This window comes from Pavona decussata, unplaced genomic scaffold (assembly GCF_977016875.1).
Source record: "Pavona decussata unplaced genomic scaffold, jaPavDecu1.1 SCAFFOLD_89, whole genome shotgun sequence".
NCBI classification, from domain to species: Eukaryota; Metazoa; Cnidaria; class Anthozoa; order Scleractinia; family Agariciidae; genus Pavona; species Pavona decussata.
The window spans coordinates 518077-538521 of NW_028145506.1; the positions used below are offsets into that span (position 1 = coordinate 518077).

The 20445-nt window shown below is 40.8% G+C and overlaps 1 protein-coding gene across 1 annotated transcript in view; it reads left to right on the forward strand.

The window, feature by feature from the left end:
- The first annotated feature begins 5525 nt into the window (after positions 1-5525).
- The window catches only part of LOC146474420 (uncharacterized), a 39822-nt gene continuing 24902 nt past the window's right edge, over positions 5526-20445 (forward strand). The window contains exons 1-5 of the mRNA XM_085117006.1: positions 5526-5678; positions 9579-9836; positions 13357-13462; positions 14323-14447; positions 15571-15625. Of these exons, the coding sequence (XP_084973132.1) occupies positions 9618-9836; positions 13357-13462; positions 14323-14447; positions 15571-15625 (505 nt within the window). The 5' untranslated portion in view covers positions 5526-5678; positions 9579-9617. The remainder of the gene's footprint in view (positions 5679-9578; positions 9837-13356; positions 13463-14322; positions 14448-15570; positions 15626-20445) is intronic.

Here is a 20445-nt window from a genome sequence, read left to right on the forward strand (position 1 = left end):
CTCACGCTGAAGAGGCATTCGTTATGATAACAATTATTATATGAGTGCGTTCGATACCTTACATTGTAAAAATCAGTGGCCGACCTATTTCGTTTTATTTCTAGCAGTGATCAAAGATTATAGGAGTGCGTTCGACACCCGGCTCAAATTGTATAAATTAGGCTATGGTGGACCCTTTCCTGCTGGTTTCAACTGGACTTATTTCATGTAATGTTAAATGTTGTTAAAATCATCATCTTTACGGAATACTTGAAGTTTCTTCTCCTAATTAACAACTGCAGTTCTGTGGCATCTGTAGCCTAGCCAAGTTTATTGTGAGGACGCAATTCCCGTAGAAATACAGAACAAATTATGCAGACACAGAAAATTAATGTAACAAAATTTAATGTGAAGAGAATAATCTTAAATTCGAGTACTAAAGGACAACGGTGTCTTTTGATCGAAACTGTTTTTGATTCAGTTTTCCGTCAATGATACAAAATGTAGCCTTAATGATAATAGGCCGTTTTATTACTCGGGCCGTAAGCCAGACCGAGTTAAGGTTTCGGTAGCATTATCAAATTCTTTTTTCTTTTTGGGGTCGCGATAGGCCGAGAGATAAGACTTCGGGCCACGAGTTCTTGTTCTCGGTCTCGATTTTTGTACTCGGCTGGTACGAGTTACGTTTTCTGTCGTGTTATCAAATTCTTTAATTCTCGGTCGCGTTCTTTGTTTTCGGGCCGTGAGGAGTGTTTACAATATGCGAGCCAGACGTGCGAGGCATGAACAAAACATGCGAGGCATGAACCAGGGGCACCCAACGACGGTTTTCTCTCAGATCCTTTGAAACGCTATTTTAGGCTATCTGGAGTGCCTTTAAAGCTCTGTAGGTTCATTTTAGGCTGCGCTGTAATATTTTCATCTGTTCGGTCATTCTAGGGGAACTTCAGTCTTTTCGAAATTACTGGGGCATTTTTGTCCATTTCCCGAAAACCTTAGGTCTTATTTCCTTTCCGAAAATCTTAGCTGACCTTTTTTCGGTACCCGAAACGACATTTTTATCAATCCGAAACTCTAGGCCTTAAATTTTCCATATCACGAAAGTTCGAGGTGAAAATTCCCCTTAGAAAATTGTAGGGGATTAAGGACCTTCCGAACAGATAATTTACCGAAACAATCCGTTGGGTGCCCCTGATGAACAACCCCAACATAAACTGCTGACCGTTAAGCTAACCGGGGAGCTATTTAAGCTAACCTAAGTGCTATTTAGGCTAACTGGAGTGTTTTTTAGGCTAACCCGAGTGCCTCAAGGTTAGTTTTGTTTAACCCGAAAATTTGGCAACTAAATCAGTCTATGACCTCGCGGGCCAAGGTAGATAAAGATGTCCAACGTTTACTATAGAAAAACAATCAATGTAGAAACTGAATTTCATTTAAAAATATAAACAGCGAAACATTGAAAAACGTACAAGGATATAAACGTACGCGTGTTACGTAACGTTACTCTAGATCCCGGGGAGGGGGGGGGGGGTACTCAACAGATCGATGCTTGGGTAGGGAGGTGCGGCCCGGGCATGTAAACCTTGACCCTGATTAAAACACAATTCTCCGATTTCCCTATCCCGTTTAAGACAGAATTCAAAATTTTCAGGCCCTTTCTAAAACATTTAACTCAAAATCACACCCTATTTAAGAATAGAATGAAATAGGAATACACTAGTTTCTTACTGTATTTTAATGCATTGGCAATCACAATCTGTTTAAGGACGGTGCCTACTAATATCGAAGTATTTTTGTGCGGTTTATGACTATGCGGGAAAAGCAGATCTTAGAAAGGCCTCTTGGAATCCAAAACGAAAATTGGGGGTAGCCACTCATTTTTCAGAGAAAATTAAGCAATAATATCTCTAAAAAGCGCCAGAATATGAAGCAATGTATGGGATTTTTTCCTAAATTGAAGCTTAATTATCTCTGAAAAATGCATGGTTACCCCCAATTTTATTTCGAGATATCAAAAGCGTTTGCTAAGTTCTGCTTTCTCCGCATAGTTTTAAACCGCGCAAAACATTCCTGTATTAGCAGGCACCACCCATGGGAAACCCGAGTATTTCGAGATGCGCAGAACATATGCGCAGTAACAATAGTAGGCACCGTCCTTAAGCCATTAGGTCATGTAGGGATATTCTGTTTAAGACAGAAAGTGATGAAATAGATACCCCGTTCAAGAAAAAACACCCTGAAAACCATACCCCATCGGGCCGCACTTCCCCGTTAAGGTCACATAAGGGAGTACCCCCCCGGGTCTAGATCATAACGAAAATCACGATCCGTCATTGACCCGGCGTCACACACATATTAGAACCGTAGAAATGGTTTCTGTCTCTAAACGAAAGGTGAAAACGCAAGGATTAAAACCCAGGGATTATGAAAAGCATTCGTATGACAAATGTCGTTTTCCCCTGTATTTCATTCTGACTGCAAGAAATGCAATTCTATCTGGTGCTTACTTATTGCCTCACTATATCTCTCTATTTGGTAGCCTGCGAGTAAGCTCTCTTGGGGGTGGGGGGCGGGAGGGGGATAGAGGATCCACCCCCAAGAGAGCTTTCTCGCAGGCTATCTATTTGGGGGAATTGGCGATGCTGGAGCTTATCACTGTTAAAAGATTGTAGGCTTTACGCACCACACAGTCAAATATGGCCCGAATATAAGCTGGAAACGGGTCTGCGAAATCTGCGAGCCAGCGAGCCATGCGAGCCACCGTGCGAGCCATGCGAGTCACGCGAGTCATGCGAGCCACAGTACAAATGTTAAGAATTTTTATTTGTTTTATTTACATTCGCATGGACGAGTTTTTTTTTCTTGGTTTTTTCGTTTCGTTATTTGGAGAAAATTTTGTCTATTCAAAATCGCCCAAGATGAGCAAAAAAATAAAAACAATGCGCAAAAATTTATTAAGGTTCAAGACTTCAGACTGAAAAAAAAAATCCGAGAGAAACATACAGCTGCACCGCTACTCGAATGGGTATCCATTGACACTTGTCATTCATTGATATCCACGTGGAACTTCATTTAAGAAAAAAAAAAAAAAAAGAACAGCACTTCGATCTCCGTGTGTTGGCATCAAGAATGGTAAGTAAATCGCGTCATTTCAACAGGTTTGGTCTTTAGTGAATCAGAGCTATCAGAACTCTGCCGGTCAGGGCTGACTGCTGTATGTGGTTGTCTCTTCCCTCAGACAAGTCTTTCTTCAAAACTCGCCACTAGAGTGGCAGAGGCTGGTTTCGAGAGCTAACGGCAAATGCTTCTCTTCGCCGCCTCTTCTCAAATCGGACTTCGTGCGTCAATATTGACTTCTCTCATCTTTGAGTACTTGGAAAATCATCAGTTTGATGTAAGCGGATGATTTTTATGGCCATTTCTGGTCGATTTCATTCAGGAGATGCGAAAAGATTGCTTAGGATTTCATCAGTCTGAAACGATTGCCTTGATGACGTGTTTGTCTATGAATTTGTTCTTGGAAGAGTCTGGTATTCTGGTGTTTTTTGACAGTTTTTTTTTTGTCGTAAAATAAATGTTGTCCCCTGTCTTACCAGTGTCCTACTTGAGATTCTAAAGTTATCCGTCTCTGTTCTTTATTGTTTACGTGACTTTCTTTGTGCTCTTTAATTTGTAGCCCTAAATCATTGCTTTCAAACTTGTAAAATTCGCTCATTGTTGGCTGTCCTAATTTCGCCGTCTTCAAATTTCCTAGTAAAATCCTTTATGTGGTGTCTCAATTATCCTATTCATAAATAATTTAGAATTAGCTATTTAAGAAAACTATTTGACACTGGGTTTTCATACAGTTTTCCAGCCCGCTCAAATAGCGGCGCACTCTCATGATGACTCTCTCACAAAAAATAGTAGTGGTTTTATCTTTTTCTTACACGGCTCTCTTCCAGGAAAAATTGAATGTAAATATGACAAATAAAAATTTTTAACATTTGTAATGTGGCTCGCATGACTCGCATGACTCGCGTGACTCGCACGGCTCACATGACTCGCATGGCTCACATCTTGGCACGCGTGGCTCGCTGACTCGCAGATTTTAATCACTCGCTGGAAACAGCTTCTTCTTTGATTGAGTTTTATCTGAGAGGTAAGTTCAGTTACCAATAAGAAACATTCAGTTATTACTTAAATTTTGGAGGATACGGAATGCTGAAGATTTATGGCATAACCGTTTTACATGTAAACGGTTTCAACATTCGTTCAACAAAAGTTGAACGGATGTTGGGCAAATGTTGGACAAATGTTCAACAGAGTTTTCAAACGGCTTCAACACCTTCCAACATTTTCAAGAACAAGGCAAATGCTGTATGGATGTTATATGAAAGTTTAAACCGATTTAAATTTGATTCAACACGCTTGCAACAAGCTTTCAACATTTTTTACGCTTTCAACAATGTTGGACGCCACTGTTTCCTGGGTTTCACCAAAAAAATTGGGTAGGGGTGTGCGGCCCACTTCCCAAAACCCTTACCCTATTTATGACCAAAATCTGCGATTTTCCCTACCCTATTTATGACCTGAAGTAGCTTCTTCTAAAAAGAAATCGAACCCAGGACTAGAGTGCAAAAATCTATACCCTATTTATTACCAAAATGGCGGCAAAATGGCTAAAAGCGATACCCTATTTATGACCAAAACAGCCGAAAAACCATACCCTTTGGCGCCGCACATACCTATATAGCCCATATAAGGGAGTACCCCCTCCCGGGGGTTTCACACTCGGCTGACACTCCTAACTCGCTAAAATGACCTCAAATGAGCAAAAGGAGACAGAGAAACAACAAACAGAACACCATATACACAAGGTAGGTCTTTTTTATTGAGAAATTTTCAGAATTTTTACCTCTTAAACCCGATCGTAAATGTTCCCATACAAACTCTTAAATTTGCGCCGTGACCGCTATTACGTAATATGATCACCACAACTCACAGCTTGAGCTTGGGCGCCCTGTGGATACACTGCAAATTGTGATCCGCTCCGTCTACCATAAACGAATAGCATGGGTGGATTGAGACAGTCCCACAGTTCTAGCTTAACCCCAAAATTATATCACGCACAAAGTATGTCACGCCTTGCCGAAATCTACCGCCTGTTTCCTAGACGCATTACCGCGGGGTTTGTCTTTCCTATATGCAATTCCGTAGGTGTGTTTTTACGAAAATATGTAAACTCTAAGCCTGAGTTAGGTATATATACAGGCACATCATGTTGTATTGTTAAACTCCCTGACGAAGAGTGCGTTAGTCACACGAAACGCGTAGGAGAAATAAAGAAGTTATACAACTACAGTTCGCAGAGTGCTACTCACTAGTTTAGTTTTTATTAGATTTTATTGAATTTTTTTATTAAATAATTTTATTAAAAAATAAAAATAAAAAAAAAATAAAAAACACTAGCCTGCGTCACAGACGGACTATAACCCCCGGTTATTATCGGGGGTTATAGTCCGTCTGTGACGCAGGCTACGTTACATATGTTACACATTTCGGTTGCACTCCGTTGGATAAAGATAAAGGGTGTCTATTTTGATTGGCATGGTTGAGCTAGGGCATGTCACCATTGTCTTTCAATGATATTAGATACAGCCTTAATGATAACAAGTCCTCTTACTTACTTGAGGACCAGGCGACGACGTTTCTAGAAGGTAAGTTCAATCTCCAATAAGAAAACATTTTTGCCGCATTCAATTTTAGCGGATGCACAATTGAAGAGTTGACGAGTATCCGTTTAGTCCTTAATTACTCCAATATTTCGTAGAGGGGGGTGAATAGGTCTACGGTCCGCGGATTTGGTAAATATTTTAGCCCGGATTCTGGATTCAGAGCGAAATTATAACGGATCTGCGGATCCTATGATCACAGCGGATCGCGGTTTCATCCAGTTTTGGCGCCCGGATTTTGGATTTTGCTTGTTAGGAAGTTCAAGTTTGTTCTTTTTTCTCGTATCTGCAAGATTTTGTATCGATACAGAGGTTGGTTACATAATACCCTGCGAGCCGAGCAGAGGCCCTTCGAAGATGGAAGCTTCTGCTCGCAGGGTAGTTACATAAATATTTCGTTGATAGTCATCCTTGAAGCTAAAACACAATATCACGCAAGGCAACTCCAACAACTGAAGTCGCTTTGTATCTCGCGTATCATCCAACGCGGCAAACAATTTGTGGATTCGGATTTAATTGATTTTTTGAGCGGATCGACGGATTCAGCCATTAATCTTAGCGGATCGGCGGATTTACATACCCCTAGCTATTCACCATCCTCTACGTAAGTGCTTTACGACTACGCGCTCGATGCCGTCACAAGCCTGTAGGGTATTTCGTACGCCCCAGCTAGTATACACATTCCAAAATATTTCTTGAGAGCGGACCACGAGTTTGCAGGTTAGGGCGGGCTCCAGACGTATTATTTTTAAACTCCTGCAAGTAAAAGCTTCATTTCTGAGCTATTTTTGAACTAAATGGTACTGACATTTGATCAGGAGGGATTTGCTGAAGCAAAGGCATAAAAAAACAGGACAGATTTATTGCTCGACGTTTCGGGGTCATCGTGACTCCATTATCAAGACTAGTTAAAAAGCATGCAAATAAGGAAAGGTACAAGATACAAATTTATGCTTATCTTGTACCTTTCCTTATTTGCATGCTTAACACCATGCCGCGGATGGAATCCATTTGGGCGTTCAGTGTTGGTTTACGCATGCGAATGTACGGCAGTTTCTTTAACGAGGCAATCAAATTTGCCGCTACATTTCGCAATGATGTGAAATTGCTCGATGGAGCGTTCAGGCATTTCACTATTGTGTTGAAGGTTGTAATGTTTGTAAATCGAAGATCACTTTCTTGTGTGCCCTTCTACGCACTCGTGTAAGTGACCACGTGTATAACCCACATAGCCTGCATCGCACAGGTTATATTAAATGGTACGCTAATGTACGGTTACATTAAATGGTACGCTAAATGGTACTGAAACCAAATATTGTTGGACACTCGCTTGACACAGCGGAGAGGCACCAGGAATCTAAGTATTTCTTCTTTATTGTTTGACGACGATTCTTCACAATACTACATCTACACTACTCAGTTCTTTTTCCTACTAGTATCACTGAAATCACGCCTTATAGTGTGCTGTAAACATAACTCAACCAAGGCCAGATGGTCCCAACCAGAGATAAGAATTGATTTCGCCAAAATACGCTAACAGGAAAGAACAACACAACTGTTCTAAGCCATAGATAGAAAGGGAAACCAATCAGGCTGATAAAATCCTTAAGTGTGAGGCCCAAGCCAAGGTTAAAGGAAGTAATCTTTGAACAACAGGAAAATGTCAAACAATCTGGAAAATATCCATCAAAACTATCGAAAGGAAATAACAACTGTATTCTAAAATTTAAGTCAAAACACACCCTTACATTAGCTTCACAACAATATGCGTCTGTCATGTTTCTTTTTACTTAATTACACTGCCATCGTCATAACAATTCGTTGCACTGCACTGAATTGTGATCCGCCCTGATGACTTGTTAACCCTCAAAACCTCAGCTTTCACATCCCTCAATAACAACCACAAGCTTTATTTGCATGACTATAACAAATACAGTATTGCAAAAGCTATTCATAACTAATTATTGATTCTTTAACTAATTCTTAAGATAACTTAAAATAATAATAATAATAATAATAAATAATAATAATTATCTCTCGGTGACCAAACTAGCCTGTCAACTATGCTGATAAAACCAAATACTTGTCTCCACATCCCACCGACGCAACACCATACTTCTTTAGAAACTTGCTCCTTATCTCCAAATCACTTTCCCAATGAAAAGCACATCCTAGGGGGCCCCACATCCTATGCGCTGCTGTGAATTTTTAAACTCGAATGAAGTTCGTGAGCACAATCACATTGATCTCTTAATTGTTTCCAGTGAATGGGGTAAATTTAGAAAGCGCTTTTGTTTTGCTCGGCCCTTTATTAATGTCCTTGGCCGATTGTCAGTCAGTCGAAACGGAAAATGCAGATTGCATCACTTAATACTTACTCAGTTAAACTAATTGTAGATCCGTTCAGACATACAGGGTTTAGTTTGGATAGACATATTTTCCATACTAAAATTTTGTCTTATTCAAGTTGCTTGCTTTCTTTTAGAGGATTCGAAATACTTCTATATATTACTGAGCGACCCAATTGGCTAATTAAACTCTTGCGGTATGATATCTACCATAAGTAAACAGCATGCATGGGTGGATTAAGACAATATTGAATAACTTGCACATAAACTAAGTTGCACTCCGTTGGATAAAGATAAAGGATGTCTACTTTGATTGGGATGATTGAGCTAGGGCGTGTCACGTTTGTATTTCAATGATATTACGTAAATATAAATGACTCAAATTTCTGCCAGGCTGATCGGACTGCGTAGAAAACTTAACACGACAGCGACATGATAGAGACCAAACCGAGAATCAACAGAATGCGGCAACCGTGGACAGCTGTTTCGAGCTGGTTGGCTCTCATCAGCACAGTGTAGCACAACAAAAAGTAGAACACCAACGCGAGTCGAGTGTTCTACCAAATGCACGTGGTAGCCGATTTCGGATGGGCGCAAATTCAGACATCCGTCCACGTCATAACGCGTGACTGCGAACAATGAACAAAAGAACTGAAATATCATGTCGCTGTCGCAATACTTATTATTTTCGCTGCAGTCAATTTTAGTGGATGCACAATTGAAAACTTGCATGAGGAGTAACCGTTCATTTCCTTACCCCCTTTCACCTCTGTACCCCTTTGATGTACTTCTCAGTTGAGCGTTTCCATGGTTATGTCGACACTTGCCTGTGGGGTATTTCTCACCCCCTAGCGTAGCTAGTATGATAGTCCTTTTAAGATAATGATATTGATCACTTGTCTGTAGAACCCCGGTATAATTTCTCAAATGAAGCGGTCCTCCAGCATCTAAAATTAGTATTTTTAGAATGGACACGCTCACACAGAAAATGAGATGACAACAACTTGACCGTTAACTCGCTCCTCGCAAAAAACATGGATTGTTGGCCGGTGGAATTGACAAACGACTTGCGTGTTCGCTATCATATGCTAATTTCTTTTATGCTTAGGCAGGGGGGGGGGGGGGGGGGTGGGGTGGGAAACGAATTTGGTGGGCCTCTCGGGCAGGCGCTCCTTTTCCCCTCGCGTGTCTCCCTCCCTCGCGCGCCCTATATTTTCTCATGCGCCTGCCACGCAGGCTAGAATTTCGAGGGCTCAAGCAAATGTGCATCCTTGGAGCCTCAGGGGCAGTCAGTCGGGGGCGGGCGAAATGGCTCGACGAAATTGTTCAAGCTCCTTCGCCAGTTCTTAAAACAACTTTCGTCGAGCCCTTTCGCCCGCACCCGACCGACTGCCCTGGGTCTCCGAGGATGGCAAATTAATGTGGAGATCCCGTGTTAATCGGGTAATGGCGACTATATGAAGGGTTAGGATTATGTGGGCGACCACGAATTACTCGCTCGTGACAAAGGATTTTAAAACGTATTTCATGTATCTAGGTACAAAAACGACTGAACCACAAGAGACCCGCGTTGGCAATGTCGTTTATCAGCGAAAACAAGTTTTTATTTGGCGCTGTTGGGATTGCTGTATCGTCTGCGGCTGTTGGTTATTTTGTAGGCCATTATTTTAAGCAAAAATGCTCTTACGCGGGAAGCACAGGAACAAAGCCCACGGATTTAGTGGCCACCGCTGCTGTCGATTACTTCATGAAACATGGTCTCCGTGAACCTGTTCCACTCAGTAGACTCAGGGAGGTAAGAATTTTTGTTTCTTTAATCTGTTTAATAGTATTTAAATTGAAGCTTAATTTGGGTTAGGGTTAGGGAGGTGATTGTATCTGATTTTTGTTTGTGATATACAGAGAACGGCACTCGGTAATGTTTACCCTCTGTGCTAATTTATTTTAGTCGTGGTAAGCATGGGCAGGGGACGTCTTCCAAGTCTTCTAATAGCACCTCTTCGACGATAGCGGTCGCTGGTCAGCAATTTGTAGACAAAACGAAGTTTACACATTTGCGCATGGGTCAATATTGGTATTCGGTCATCTTTGCGATAAAATCAAAACAGATACTCTTAGTCGTCGTTCTTATCGATCATATAAACAGCACTCAGAATTTTCACTGGAATAACACTTGTGGAGACGTAGTTACTAAAACAAGGAATGACCTAAAATGATCTAAAATGACCTAAAATGACCTAAAATGACCTAAAATGATCTAAAATGACCTAAAATGATCTAAAACAAATCTGAAATATTCTTAAATGATCTAAATGAAGTGAAACCAAGATAAAATTACAGAATTACAGAACTGAGTGCTTACCAAAGTAAAGGCTGATACCAGGAAGCTGCTGTGAACTGCCGGAAAGACAGAAGAAGACTCGAAAAGTGCCGATGGTTGCACGTAAGCCAATTCGATGACAAAGTTGCGTAAACAAACCGCACTAGAGCGAATCTTTTTTTTTTTTGGTCGGTCTGAGAGACCCAAAAATATCGGCACTGACCAATGTTTTTCGGGTTCGTTTTCCGGTCGCACATTAAAAGCCACACGACAAGGCTAAATACTTGTGTAACTACACTGATAAAACGGTTTTGTTGTAAACAATGTAAAGGCATATCTGTGCATCAATAGTCCTTATCACGATTTTCGGTATTTTTTCCCGCGAACTATTTTTAGTAGCAGTTCACGCCTGGTTCGCTATGCAGACAAATGTATGAAAAATTCAAAACACGACTGGACGCTTTCTGGCACAGCTACGTCCCTCCAATTTTTTTTTTAATCCTCTTTCTAGTGCCAAAAGTTTCCAATTCATGAATTTTGTAGAAGCAATGTTTTATCAAAATTATTTGACATCGGATTTCCATACAAACACTGTTATTTCAAGCCTGTTTGCCTACTCGTCAAAATGGCGCCGAAAACCGTGATAGGGCCTATTTCCTTAAATAAACACGCAGTTAACAAAGTTAAGGGTAGCGCATGAATAAAGGATAACTCTGTGCCAGTTCCATATAAAATAGCTGCATCAGTCAAAACCGCGTTGCTGGGCGAAAAATAGAACTTCGGCTTCGTACCAATCAAAACCGCGTTGCTGAGCGAAACTTGGAACTTCGCACCAATCAAAACCACGTTGCTGGGGAAAAACTAGACACTGCATCAATCAAAGCCGCGGTTGTGATACAGTAATTATCGGGAATTTCCCTGAAGAAGTCTCCGGTAGAGACGAAACGCGTCGGAAATAAACTACAAGAAGTCTTCTGTTGTGCTGCTCACTAGTCTTTGTTATAAAATTAAAAAAATAAAATCATTTTAGATCATTTTAGGTCATTTTAGATCATTTTAGGTTATTTTAGATTCATATTAGGTCATTTTAGATCATTTTAGGTCATTTTAGGTCATTTTAGGTCATTCCTTGTTTTAGTAACTACGATCATGTAAACAGTTTATCGCCTTGATCGATCGTATGAGCAGTATTCTGTCATGTGTTCAGTATAAAATCAATACAGTCTGATCTTTCTGAACTTACACTCGAATAACATTCGTGGAGTGATCTATGAACTACTCGGAAATATTTTTTATCTGACCATTTCCAAGTGGAACGATCTGACTTTATCGTGGAACGATCTGACTTTTTTTTGGAACGATCTGACTTTCCTGTGGAACGATCTGATTTGGAACGATCTGACCACGGAACGAACTGACCAGATACCATTAAGGCATAACCACCATGGGACTTTCAGTCGGTTCGTTGTTTTGCCATCAGTTACCACCGAATTCTTCACAATATAAAAATACTTTTACTCGGTGGAAAGAAAATGGCGATGACACTGTAAAATAGGGTGGAAGACCCAAGATGGCCATTGTTGGTAAAGACTGATGTCAAAGGTTTGGAGGCTTTATACGTTGTATTTATGAAATTCGAACGGGGTCTTAGTTTCCTAGGTCTTAGGTCTTAGGTCTTTGTTTTTGAGGTCTTAGTTTTCGAGGCACCCCTTAAATTGAGTTGGATACAGTTTACTAATTGCTAACCTGCGAGCCATTTTAGCCATTTGATGCGAGTCATGCAAGCCATGCCAAAGGTATTAAGCCGCCGTTACACGTTGAAACTTTTAGCTGAAACTTGCGTGCAACGGCAAACGAGACAAGTTTCACGAAGTGGTGTTACACAGTGAAACTCTTGCTTTTTCACCACTGCGACCGTTGCGAGCCGTTGCAGAAGTAGAAAGCGGTTCTACTTTTCGTGAAACTTGTCTCGCAACGGAAGTTCGAAAAAGTTTCACGAAACCGACCATGTTACACGGCGCAACGCCTGCTGAAACTTGTTTCGCAGCGCCGTTGCACACAAGTTTCAGCTAAAAGTTTCAACGTGTAACGGCGGCTTTAAGTGCTCAAATGTATATGCTCAAATGTATATCATTGTACAAAATATGAATGTCCTTACAAAATAGAAATATAATTACAATACGTAGAACTATAGAAATATTACAATTTCCCTAAGAAGTTTTTTCATTGCCCTTTTAAGTTATCCTTTTTAACCACAGTTAACCCAAGCTTGTGTCATTAGAGAGCGTGTAATAATTAATTACTAGTGGGACAATACAAAGGTTATTGTCCCATTAGTAATTAATTATTACACGCTCTCTAGTGATGCCAGCCTGGCCTGCCTGTGTTTTAACTTGTGGATATGCGAAGCATCTGTTTTAAAATGGTATGAAAAATTTGGTGTCAAACCCAAAAACATTTGGTTTAAAATATTGTCCTGTATCTACAGTAAACAAGAAAAACAAAAAGAAAGAAAAGTTGATGCAAAAGTGAGATGAGAGTCTTTTTTGATTGCGGGATTCCGGATTCCATGTTTTAGGTAAACCCTTTTAAATCAGTAGTGTCCAGAGCCCGGTTGTTCGATGGCCGATTAATGCTAATGCCCGATAAAAAGTTAACTGAGGTTTCCCGCTCGCTCATTAAAATTTATGTTAATAAAATCTAATGGTAAAGAAAATTCAATGTCAAAACTGAGGGACAAAAATCTTTTTGAAAAATCTTGATTGTTTAGTAATTAAACTTGAATCAAAGTTCTTGTTAATCTAGGATTAACTTTATCGGGCTTTGCACAACTGGGCTGAGTTCGTTTTCATAGAACTTTAACATGGGCACATGTTACACATCCTGTTTGTCGATCTGTTTAGCACCAACCCCTACCCCTTTTGTTGGATTTGAAATTTGTTCCCTCCCCCAGAAAAAGGTTAATGGATGTTTATTTGTTTTATTGACAATATAGGCAACTATGAAACACCCACTATATTGTTCCATGGGTAGTGCTGATGAATGTCAAATAATGAGATTGTTGATGCGGTTAATTGAGGCGAAAAAGGTCATTGAAATAGGTAAAGAAGAAACCTCACTAACATAATTTATTAAGGCTAGTCTTCTAGGTAGGGAAAAACCCATTACATGACTGTTTGTATATAAATATTACTATAATAACTAATAATATTACTAATAACTTTACTAATTACTGCTACACGTATAATTGCAGGGAAATATCTTACATATCAAGAATTTCACTCTCATTGTTATTATCCAAGGCAAAACAATAAAGAGTTGTTAAAATAACATAGACAGAGTCAACTGATGATTGAGAAATTTATAAATTCTGGTAACTTGTGATAAGTTATATTTTGGACACTGCAGGAAGTGACTGCATTTACCAAAAAATTATGAAGATGCACATGTTTCATGCTCTGTGAATAATAAATCAGGGGCGGATCCAGGCCAGCTTCAAAAGGTTTATGGAAAAAGGTCAGATTTTTTTAAACAAATAGATATTTATAGAGTCAAAGAGAATTCCCAGCTTTAAGTATGGAAAATGCTCGTCAGGGTAACATGAAAAGACAGGAAATGGCACTTTCAGGAGTAAAATACTTCCCCCTAGAACTCCCTAGAACCTTGAGCAATTGGCGCCCGCATTATGAAATCAGTCACAAGTTTTTTCTGAATCCGTGCCTGTAAATTACCCATGTTTCTGTTCCTAAAAAACTGAAAGTGGATGCAAGTTTTTCAAGTCCTCAATCAGTATTACAGGTTATTTTTCAGAACATGAAAACCATTTTCCATTTGGAAAAGAAAGAAACTAATTCAACTTGTTTTTGATTTTGTTACAAAGTTAGTTATCACCAGGGCAAGTTTGGTTTGCTGCTGAGTAATTTGTCATGTAACATTGCTGTTTATATTTTGATTATTTTAGGTGTTTTTACTGGTTATAATACCCTCAGTATGGCCATGACATTGCCCCCAGATGGCAAAGTTGTGGCATGTGATATATCTGATGAGTTTATGAAAGATGTGAATTCCCAGCAGTACTTCAAAGAGGTTAGTCCAACAAAGACCTTTATTCATTAAAGAAGTGATATATTGAAAACTTTTATATTTGAACTATAGATTGAACAAATTAATTTATGAAATGTATACTGTGCATATTATAAAGTGTAACAGCGATTTACAATTCCTCAGTGGGTGATCGAGTCCCACAATAATTTATTGCACTATTAAGTTCAGTTTGTCTCCCTGTGTTTGCATGCTATTTACTTGTCTCTATCTGCAGTCCCTTTTATCTTATTTGTCTTGCTTGTGAAAGGTGGGGGATTACATCCCTAATTCTTCTTGTCACTAATTTTGTGTTTTTAATCTCTCCTTTTCATCTTTCCCCCACCCCCTCCTTTAATCTTAAGTGACTGAGTTGAATTCACCAATGATTATACCTGCCAAGCCTTTACATATCCTACCATTTTACATGTAATATTATCATTATCATAGTAATTTTTATAGCACTTAGTTTTATACACGATGCAAAGAAAGAAGCAGCTAATAGATCTGATCTGATGAGGCCATGTTAGTAACTGTTACATTAAAAGCTAATTACGTACATCAGAAAATGTTCAAGAAAGTTGGAAAATAACTGTTATATAAAGAGATTTAGAAACGTATTTGCATCTAATGGCAAACATGAGATTCATGTTTGTATTTTCTTGAAAAAAAAGGAGTGTTTATTGGATGAGAATTAAGTGTAAACTTATTCTGACCTCTGATGCTGATGCAAAGCTACTCAATTTTACTGAGATACTGAAAACATCAACAAGTGGTGATAAACATGGTGACATGGTCATTTCTGCCGCTTGCCTTTTGCTGTAAACATAACCCTCAATCTTCCAAATGTAAACTTAATTGTGTCCTTCTTGCTGAATTTTTTATACTCTAAGACTTGATGAACAACTAATGGAGACTCCCGGGAAAACCCGGAGAGTTGGCAGGTCTGTAAACGTGGTGACATGTATGGTCATTTCTGCCACCTTCCTTTTGCTGTAATCATAACTCTTAATCTCTCAAATGTAAAGTTGTGTCCTTGACTTGCTGAATTGTTTATATTCTCGATTAATATTTAGCTTTGAACTGAATTTATGACAATGTGTAATTATTGATGTTTTGGATTCTTCAGGCAGGTGTGGAGTCAAAGATAGATTTACGGCTTCAATCTGCCATTACCACATTAGGTAGGTATTTGTCACTGCATTATTTTGTTAATTCAAGTTTAATGCATTGCAGTTTTGTCCCCTCTGAGGATGATGCAAAGTACAGTGGAAGCTCTCCTAAGCGGACACCCTCGGGACGTGGAAAAGATGTCTGTAACTGGAGCTGGACGCTTGCGAGAATGGTTCTCATAAGCGGCCGCTTGGGGTGTAAGGGACAGTTGCCCGCTTACAGGAGCTTGCTAAGCTAACAATAAACATTGGAAATGCTACAAAAAATATTAATGTATATACCACCGTATTAAATGATTTTTTTTTTTGTTTAATGCAATGCCGCAATGGTGGTGATAACTGTAATTAAAATCATCGTGACAAACATCAATGTGAGGCTGTTGATGAAAATAAGATTCAGAGGCTAATGGGATTTCCTTTTGGGTGTCAGCTTACAGGAGCTTAAAAACAAAGGAAAAGTCTAAATCCCAAACCCTGAAAGTGTCTGTGGCCGCTTACGGGAAATTATCTGTAAATACAGAGTTTGTATGGGAGTTCAAACAGGTTTTGTGAAGGTGGTCGTAAGTAGAGCTGTCCGCTGACGAGAGTGTCCGTTAAGAGAACTTCCACTGCACTAAAAAATAAGATTTTTCAGCATGTAGCATCACTGTAGGACTTCATAGTTTTAGTATTTCTTGCTTCAAAAATAATATGATTAGCTTTATGTGTGACATGACTGTTAACCAATCTCTACTCTAAGCTTTTCTGTAGAACGACTAACAGAATGTATGGGATAGCTGGACTGTCGCTGAGTCTCACTGTGTAGGCTGTGCCATGCTGACTAATCGCAACTGCTAGCTGCTTTGTAGTCTTGAGCACAAATAATGGCAGGTCCGTGTTGTGCTGTATTGAGATTTGCAGTGACTCAACCAGGGCATTTTTTTTTTGTTTCAAAATAATTAAGGTGTGTTGTGTTCAGCGGTTGCACATGTGACACATCCGGGAAAATTGAGTGAGCGAGCGGGGAATGTTCGTAATGTTTTCGTGTGGAACGGTTTGAATAAAGTTCTAAGAGTGGTTTTAAGGCCTTTGTGGCGGTTACTTTACTAGTAATTGGCGACGAGGATCCATGAAGATGGAAAATTCAGCGGAACGAACTTTACCGCCCTTGGATTTTACTGGTGCGGCTTCACAGGTCGCGGAGTGATGGAAACGGTGGAGGAGATTGTACGAGTATTGCATTGGGGGTAAAGGTATTACACAAGCGGGACGAAAGAAGTCGCAGTTGTTTCATTTGGCAGGGATTGAAGTCCAAGATCTCTACGAAGATTTGGTAGATCCTGGACCAACCGCGTCGACGGATAATTGTGTATACGGTCTGTAGTCGGAAGTTAAATGCTCATTTCCATGCCGAGGACAATGTTCCATACGAGAGACATGTTTTTAGGCACATGGCACCGTGGAGGCGGGAGAAACTGCGGACAAGTTTTTGGTCAGTTTACGAAAGCAAGCTCGGCATTGCAACTTTGGCGAATCATTGGAGGAAAATTTACGTGATCAGTTGATCGAGAAATTGCCTGATATCGAATGAAAGAAATAATTGCTCGAAGTGAAGAATATTGCTCCAAAGGATGCAATGGAAAAGGTTGGTAAATCCAAGTCGAGAAACGAGTGTGGGCACCAATGCGGTTGGAACAAAGCGAGGAAATAATAAAACATGCTTCAACTGTGGTAATGAGGGCCATTTTGGTCGTGACAGGATATGTCCAGCTAATGGCAGAAAATGTGCAAAATGTGGCAGATTTGGGCATTTTGCTCGTTGTTGCCAGAGAGAAAAAGGTGGATTCAAGCCTTAAAACCCAACAAGCAGCACAAACGGCAGCAGCATCATGATCGCAGGCAAAACTTTCGTGGATGACAATCTAACTTTGCAGAAGGGGTTATTGTGCAGCCGAGTGTGGATGACGTTTTTGCTTTTACAAATGAAGATCAAGCATGTGCTCTGTCAACAGCCAGTGAGCCTGTTATTACTGTGAAGATTGGTGAAATCAGTAAGGAAGTGTTAATTGACTGTGGTTCAGCAAGTAATCTTATTAGCCAGGTGACTTTACGGAGCTCAAACAGAAAGGATCAAAGGTCGCATTGCTGCTAAGCAACAAAAAGCTGTATGGATATGGAGGCCAGGGGCTCGAAGTGGTTGGACAGTTCACGTCGGAGCTGTTAGTAGATAATGCTAAGGTGTCTGCACAGTTTATTGTTGTCAAGAGAAGGCAGTGCCTACTCGGTTACTCAACTGCAATTGACCTGGGGGTCCTACATGTCGGTGCAGCGCCAACCCCTGTTGCTGAGAATTGTAATAATTGTTGGTGACGCTTGCGTGGAAAGCCTCAAGGCTAGATTTTCAAGGGTGTTTAATGGGATTGGCGAGTTAAAGAATTAACAATTGAAATTACATATTGATCCTCATGTGGTGCCAGTGGCTCAGAAGATGCGCCGAATTCCGTTTTCCCTTCAAGATAAGGTGACTGTCAGAGTAAATGAGCTCCTTGAGAACGATATCATTGAAGGGTGGAAGGGCCTACAACATAGATTAGCCCGGTGGTTATCTCACTTAAACCGTCAGGTGATACTCGCGTAGACATGCGTAGGGCCAACGAAGCCATCGTGCGCGAGAGATTGCCTATACCAACTGTAGACGAGGTATTGGAGAGCTTTAATGGGAGTACTGTGTTTACTAAACTTGATTTGCGTTGGGGTTTTCACCAGATCGAACTGGAGCCCAATTCAAGAGATATTACAGCCTTTGCCACGGATGACGGGGGTTGAGCGGTTTAAGCGGTTGAGCTTCGGTGTTAATGCTGCTCCCGAAAAGTATCAACACATCATTACCCAGACTATGGCTGGATTCAAGGTTGTGGCCAACATGGCAGACGATCTTTTTGTGCATAGACAGGATATGCCGGATCATGACAGGAACCTGATGAAGTTGTTGGAAAGGCTAGAGGAGAAAAATTTGACCCCGAATGCTGAGAAGTGCACCCTCTGAATGACAAAAGTAGTCTTCATGGGACTCCTTTTGACCAGATACGGTATTGGACCGACCCAGACAAAGGTCAGGGCTGCTGTCAAAGCAAGCCAACCACAATCCCCGTTCGAAGTGCATAGTTCTCTTGGCCTAGTTGGATTTAGCGCTAGATTCATTCCGGATTTCTCCACTACTGCTGAACCCCTAAGGAAGATTGCTAGAAAGGGGGAACCATTTCTTTGGGTGGTGGAGCAGGAGAAGTCTCTCCAAAAGTTGAAAGAGCAGATTGCCAGCGCACCCGTATTGGCATACTTTGACAAAGAAGCGCGCACCCAAATCATTGCCGATGCCAGTCCGGTTGGACTTGGAGCTGTGCTTGTACAACAAGAGAATGGGGAACGCCGTGCCGTTTGTTATGCTAGTCGTACTTTGAGCCAAGTTGAACGCCGTTATGGTCAAACCGAGAAGGAAGCCTTAGCCTTAGTTTGGGCGTGTGAACGTTTTCACCTGTATTTGTATGGTCTGCCAGAATTTGGACTTGTTGCTGATCATGAGGTACTCAAGGTTATTTACTTGACAAGGTCCAAGCCGTCAGCACGGATAGAGCACAGGGTTTTACCCCTTCAACCTTATAATTATCGTGTTTGCTATGTTTCCTCCAGAAAGAACATTGCGGATGCCTTGTCCCGATTGACAAAGATTGAAGATTCCTTCCGCTCCCAGGACGACGACGAGTATGATCGCATAGTTGCATCTCATACTACACCAGTGGCCTTAAGGATTAAGGAAGTTGAACAAGCCTTAGCCCAAGATTCTGAGCTACAGGCCATCAGGAAGTGTCTCATTGATGGAAAGTGGGACAGTGTTCCAAAGCAATATTTACCAGTGCGCAGCGAGTTAACCTTCATTGGCCATGTCATTTTGAGAGGTACAAGAATTGTTATGCCTCAACCCTTCGAAAGGTAGTGGTCTACCTAGCACACGAAGGACACCAGGGGACAGGCTCCGTACGAAGGTGTGGTGGCCGAGCATGGATGGCGAAGCGGAAAGGCGGTGTGCAGAGTGTTACGGATGCCAGCTTGTCACAAAGAATGTTTCACCTCCGCCATTGAAACCTACCAGTATGCCTCAACAGGCGTGGGAAGAATTAGCTCTGGATCTTCTATCTGGAGACAGTCTATTGGTTTTAGTGGATTATTACAGTAGGTGGATTGAAGTTGATGTCATCAGAGCCACAACCAGCAACATGGGATACCTTAGACTCTGCGGACTGATAATGGTTCCAACTTGTTGTCTAAGGAGATGGAGGATTACCTGAGCGAATTGGGTATAAAGCATCGGTACACCACCCCCATTTGGCCAAGGGCTAATGGCGAAGTGGAGAAACAAAATAGGTCACTTCTAAAAGCCATCAGAGCTGCCCATGCAGAAGGAAAGAATTGGAGGGAGGAGTTAAACAAGTTTTTACTGAGGGCCTCCCAAGAATTTTAGGGAACAAGGGAGCATAGCCATTTACTTTTAGGGAACAAGGAATATTAATAAATAACTTTTAGGGAACAAGGGAACTATTCAGGTACATTTCGACCATTATTAACTTTTGGAGAGATTTCCTTTAACTGTTTTTGAAGAAATCTCCGTCATTTCTCACATTTCCGACGACTGAATTCTCTATCGGGCCTGATGCCGCAATGTGAAACGTGTGGTAGAGAGATTCACCCTGAATTTTTTCAAAATCTTCTCCCTCCCTCCATCCCTACATATTTCCTTCGTGTGTTTTCGTTGTTTGGCGTTCCTTGAACTCTCTACCGGATCTGTTCACTGTGCCCCT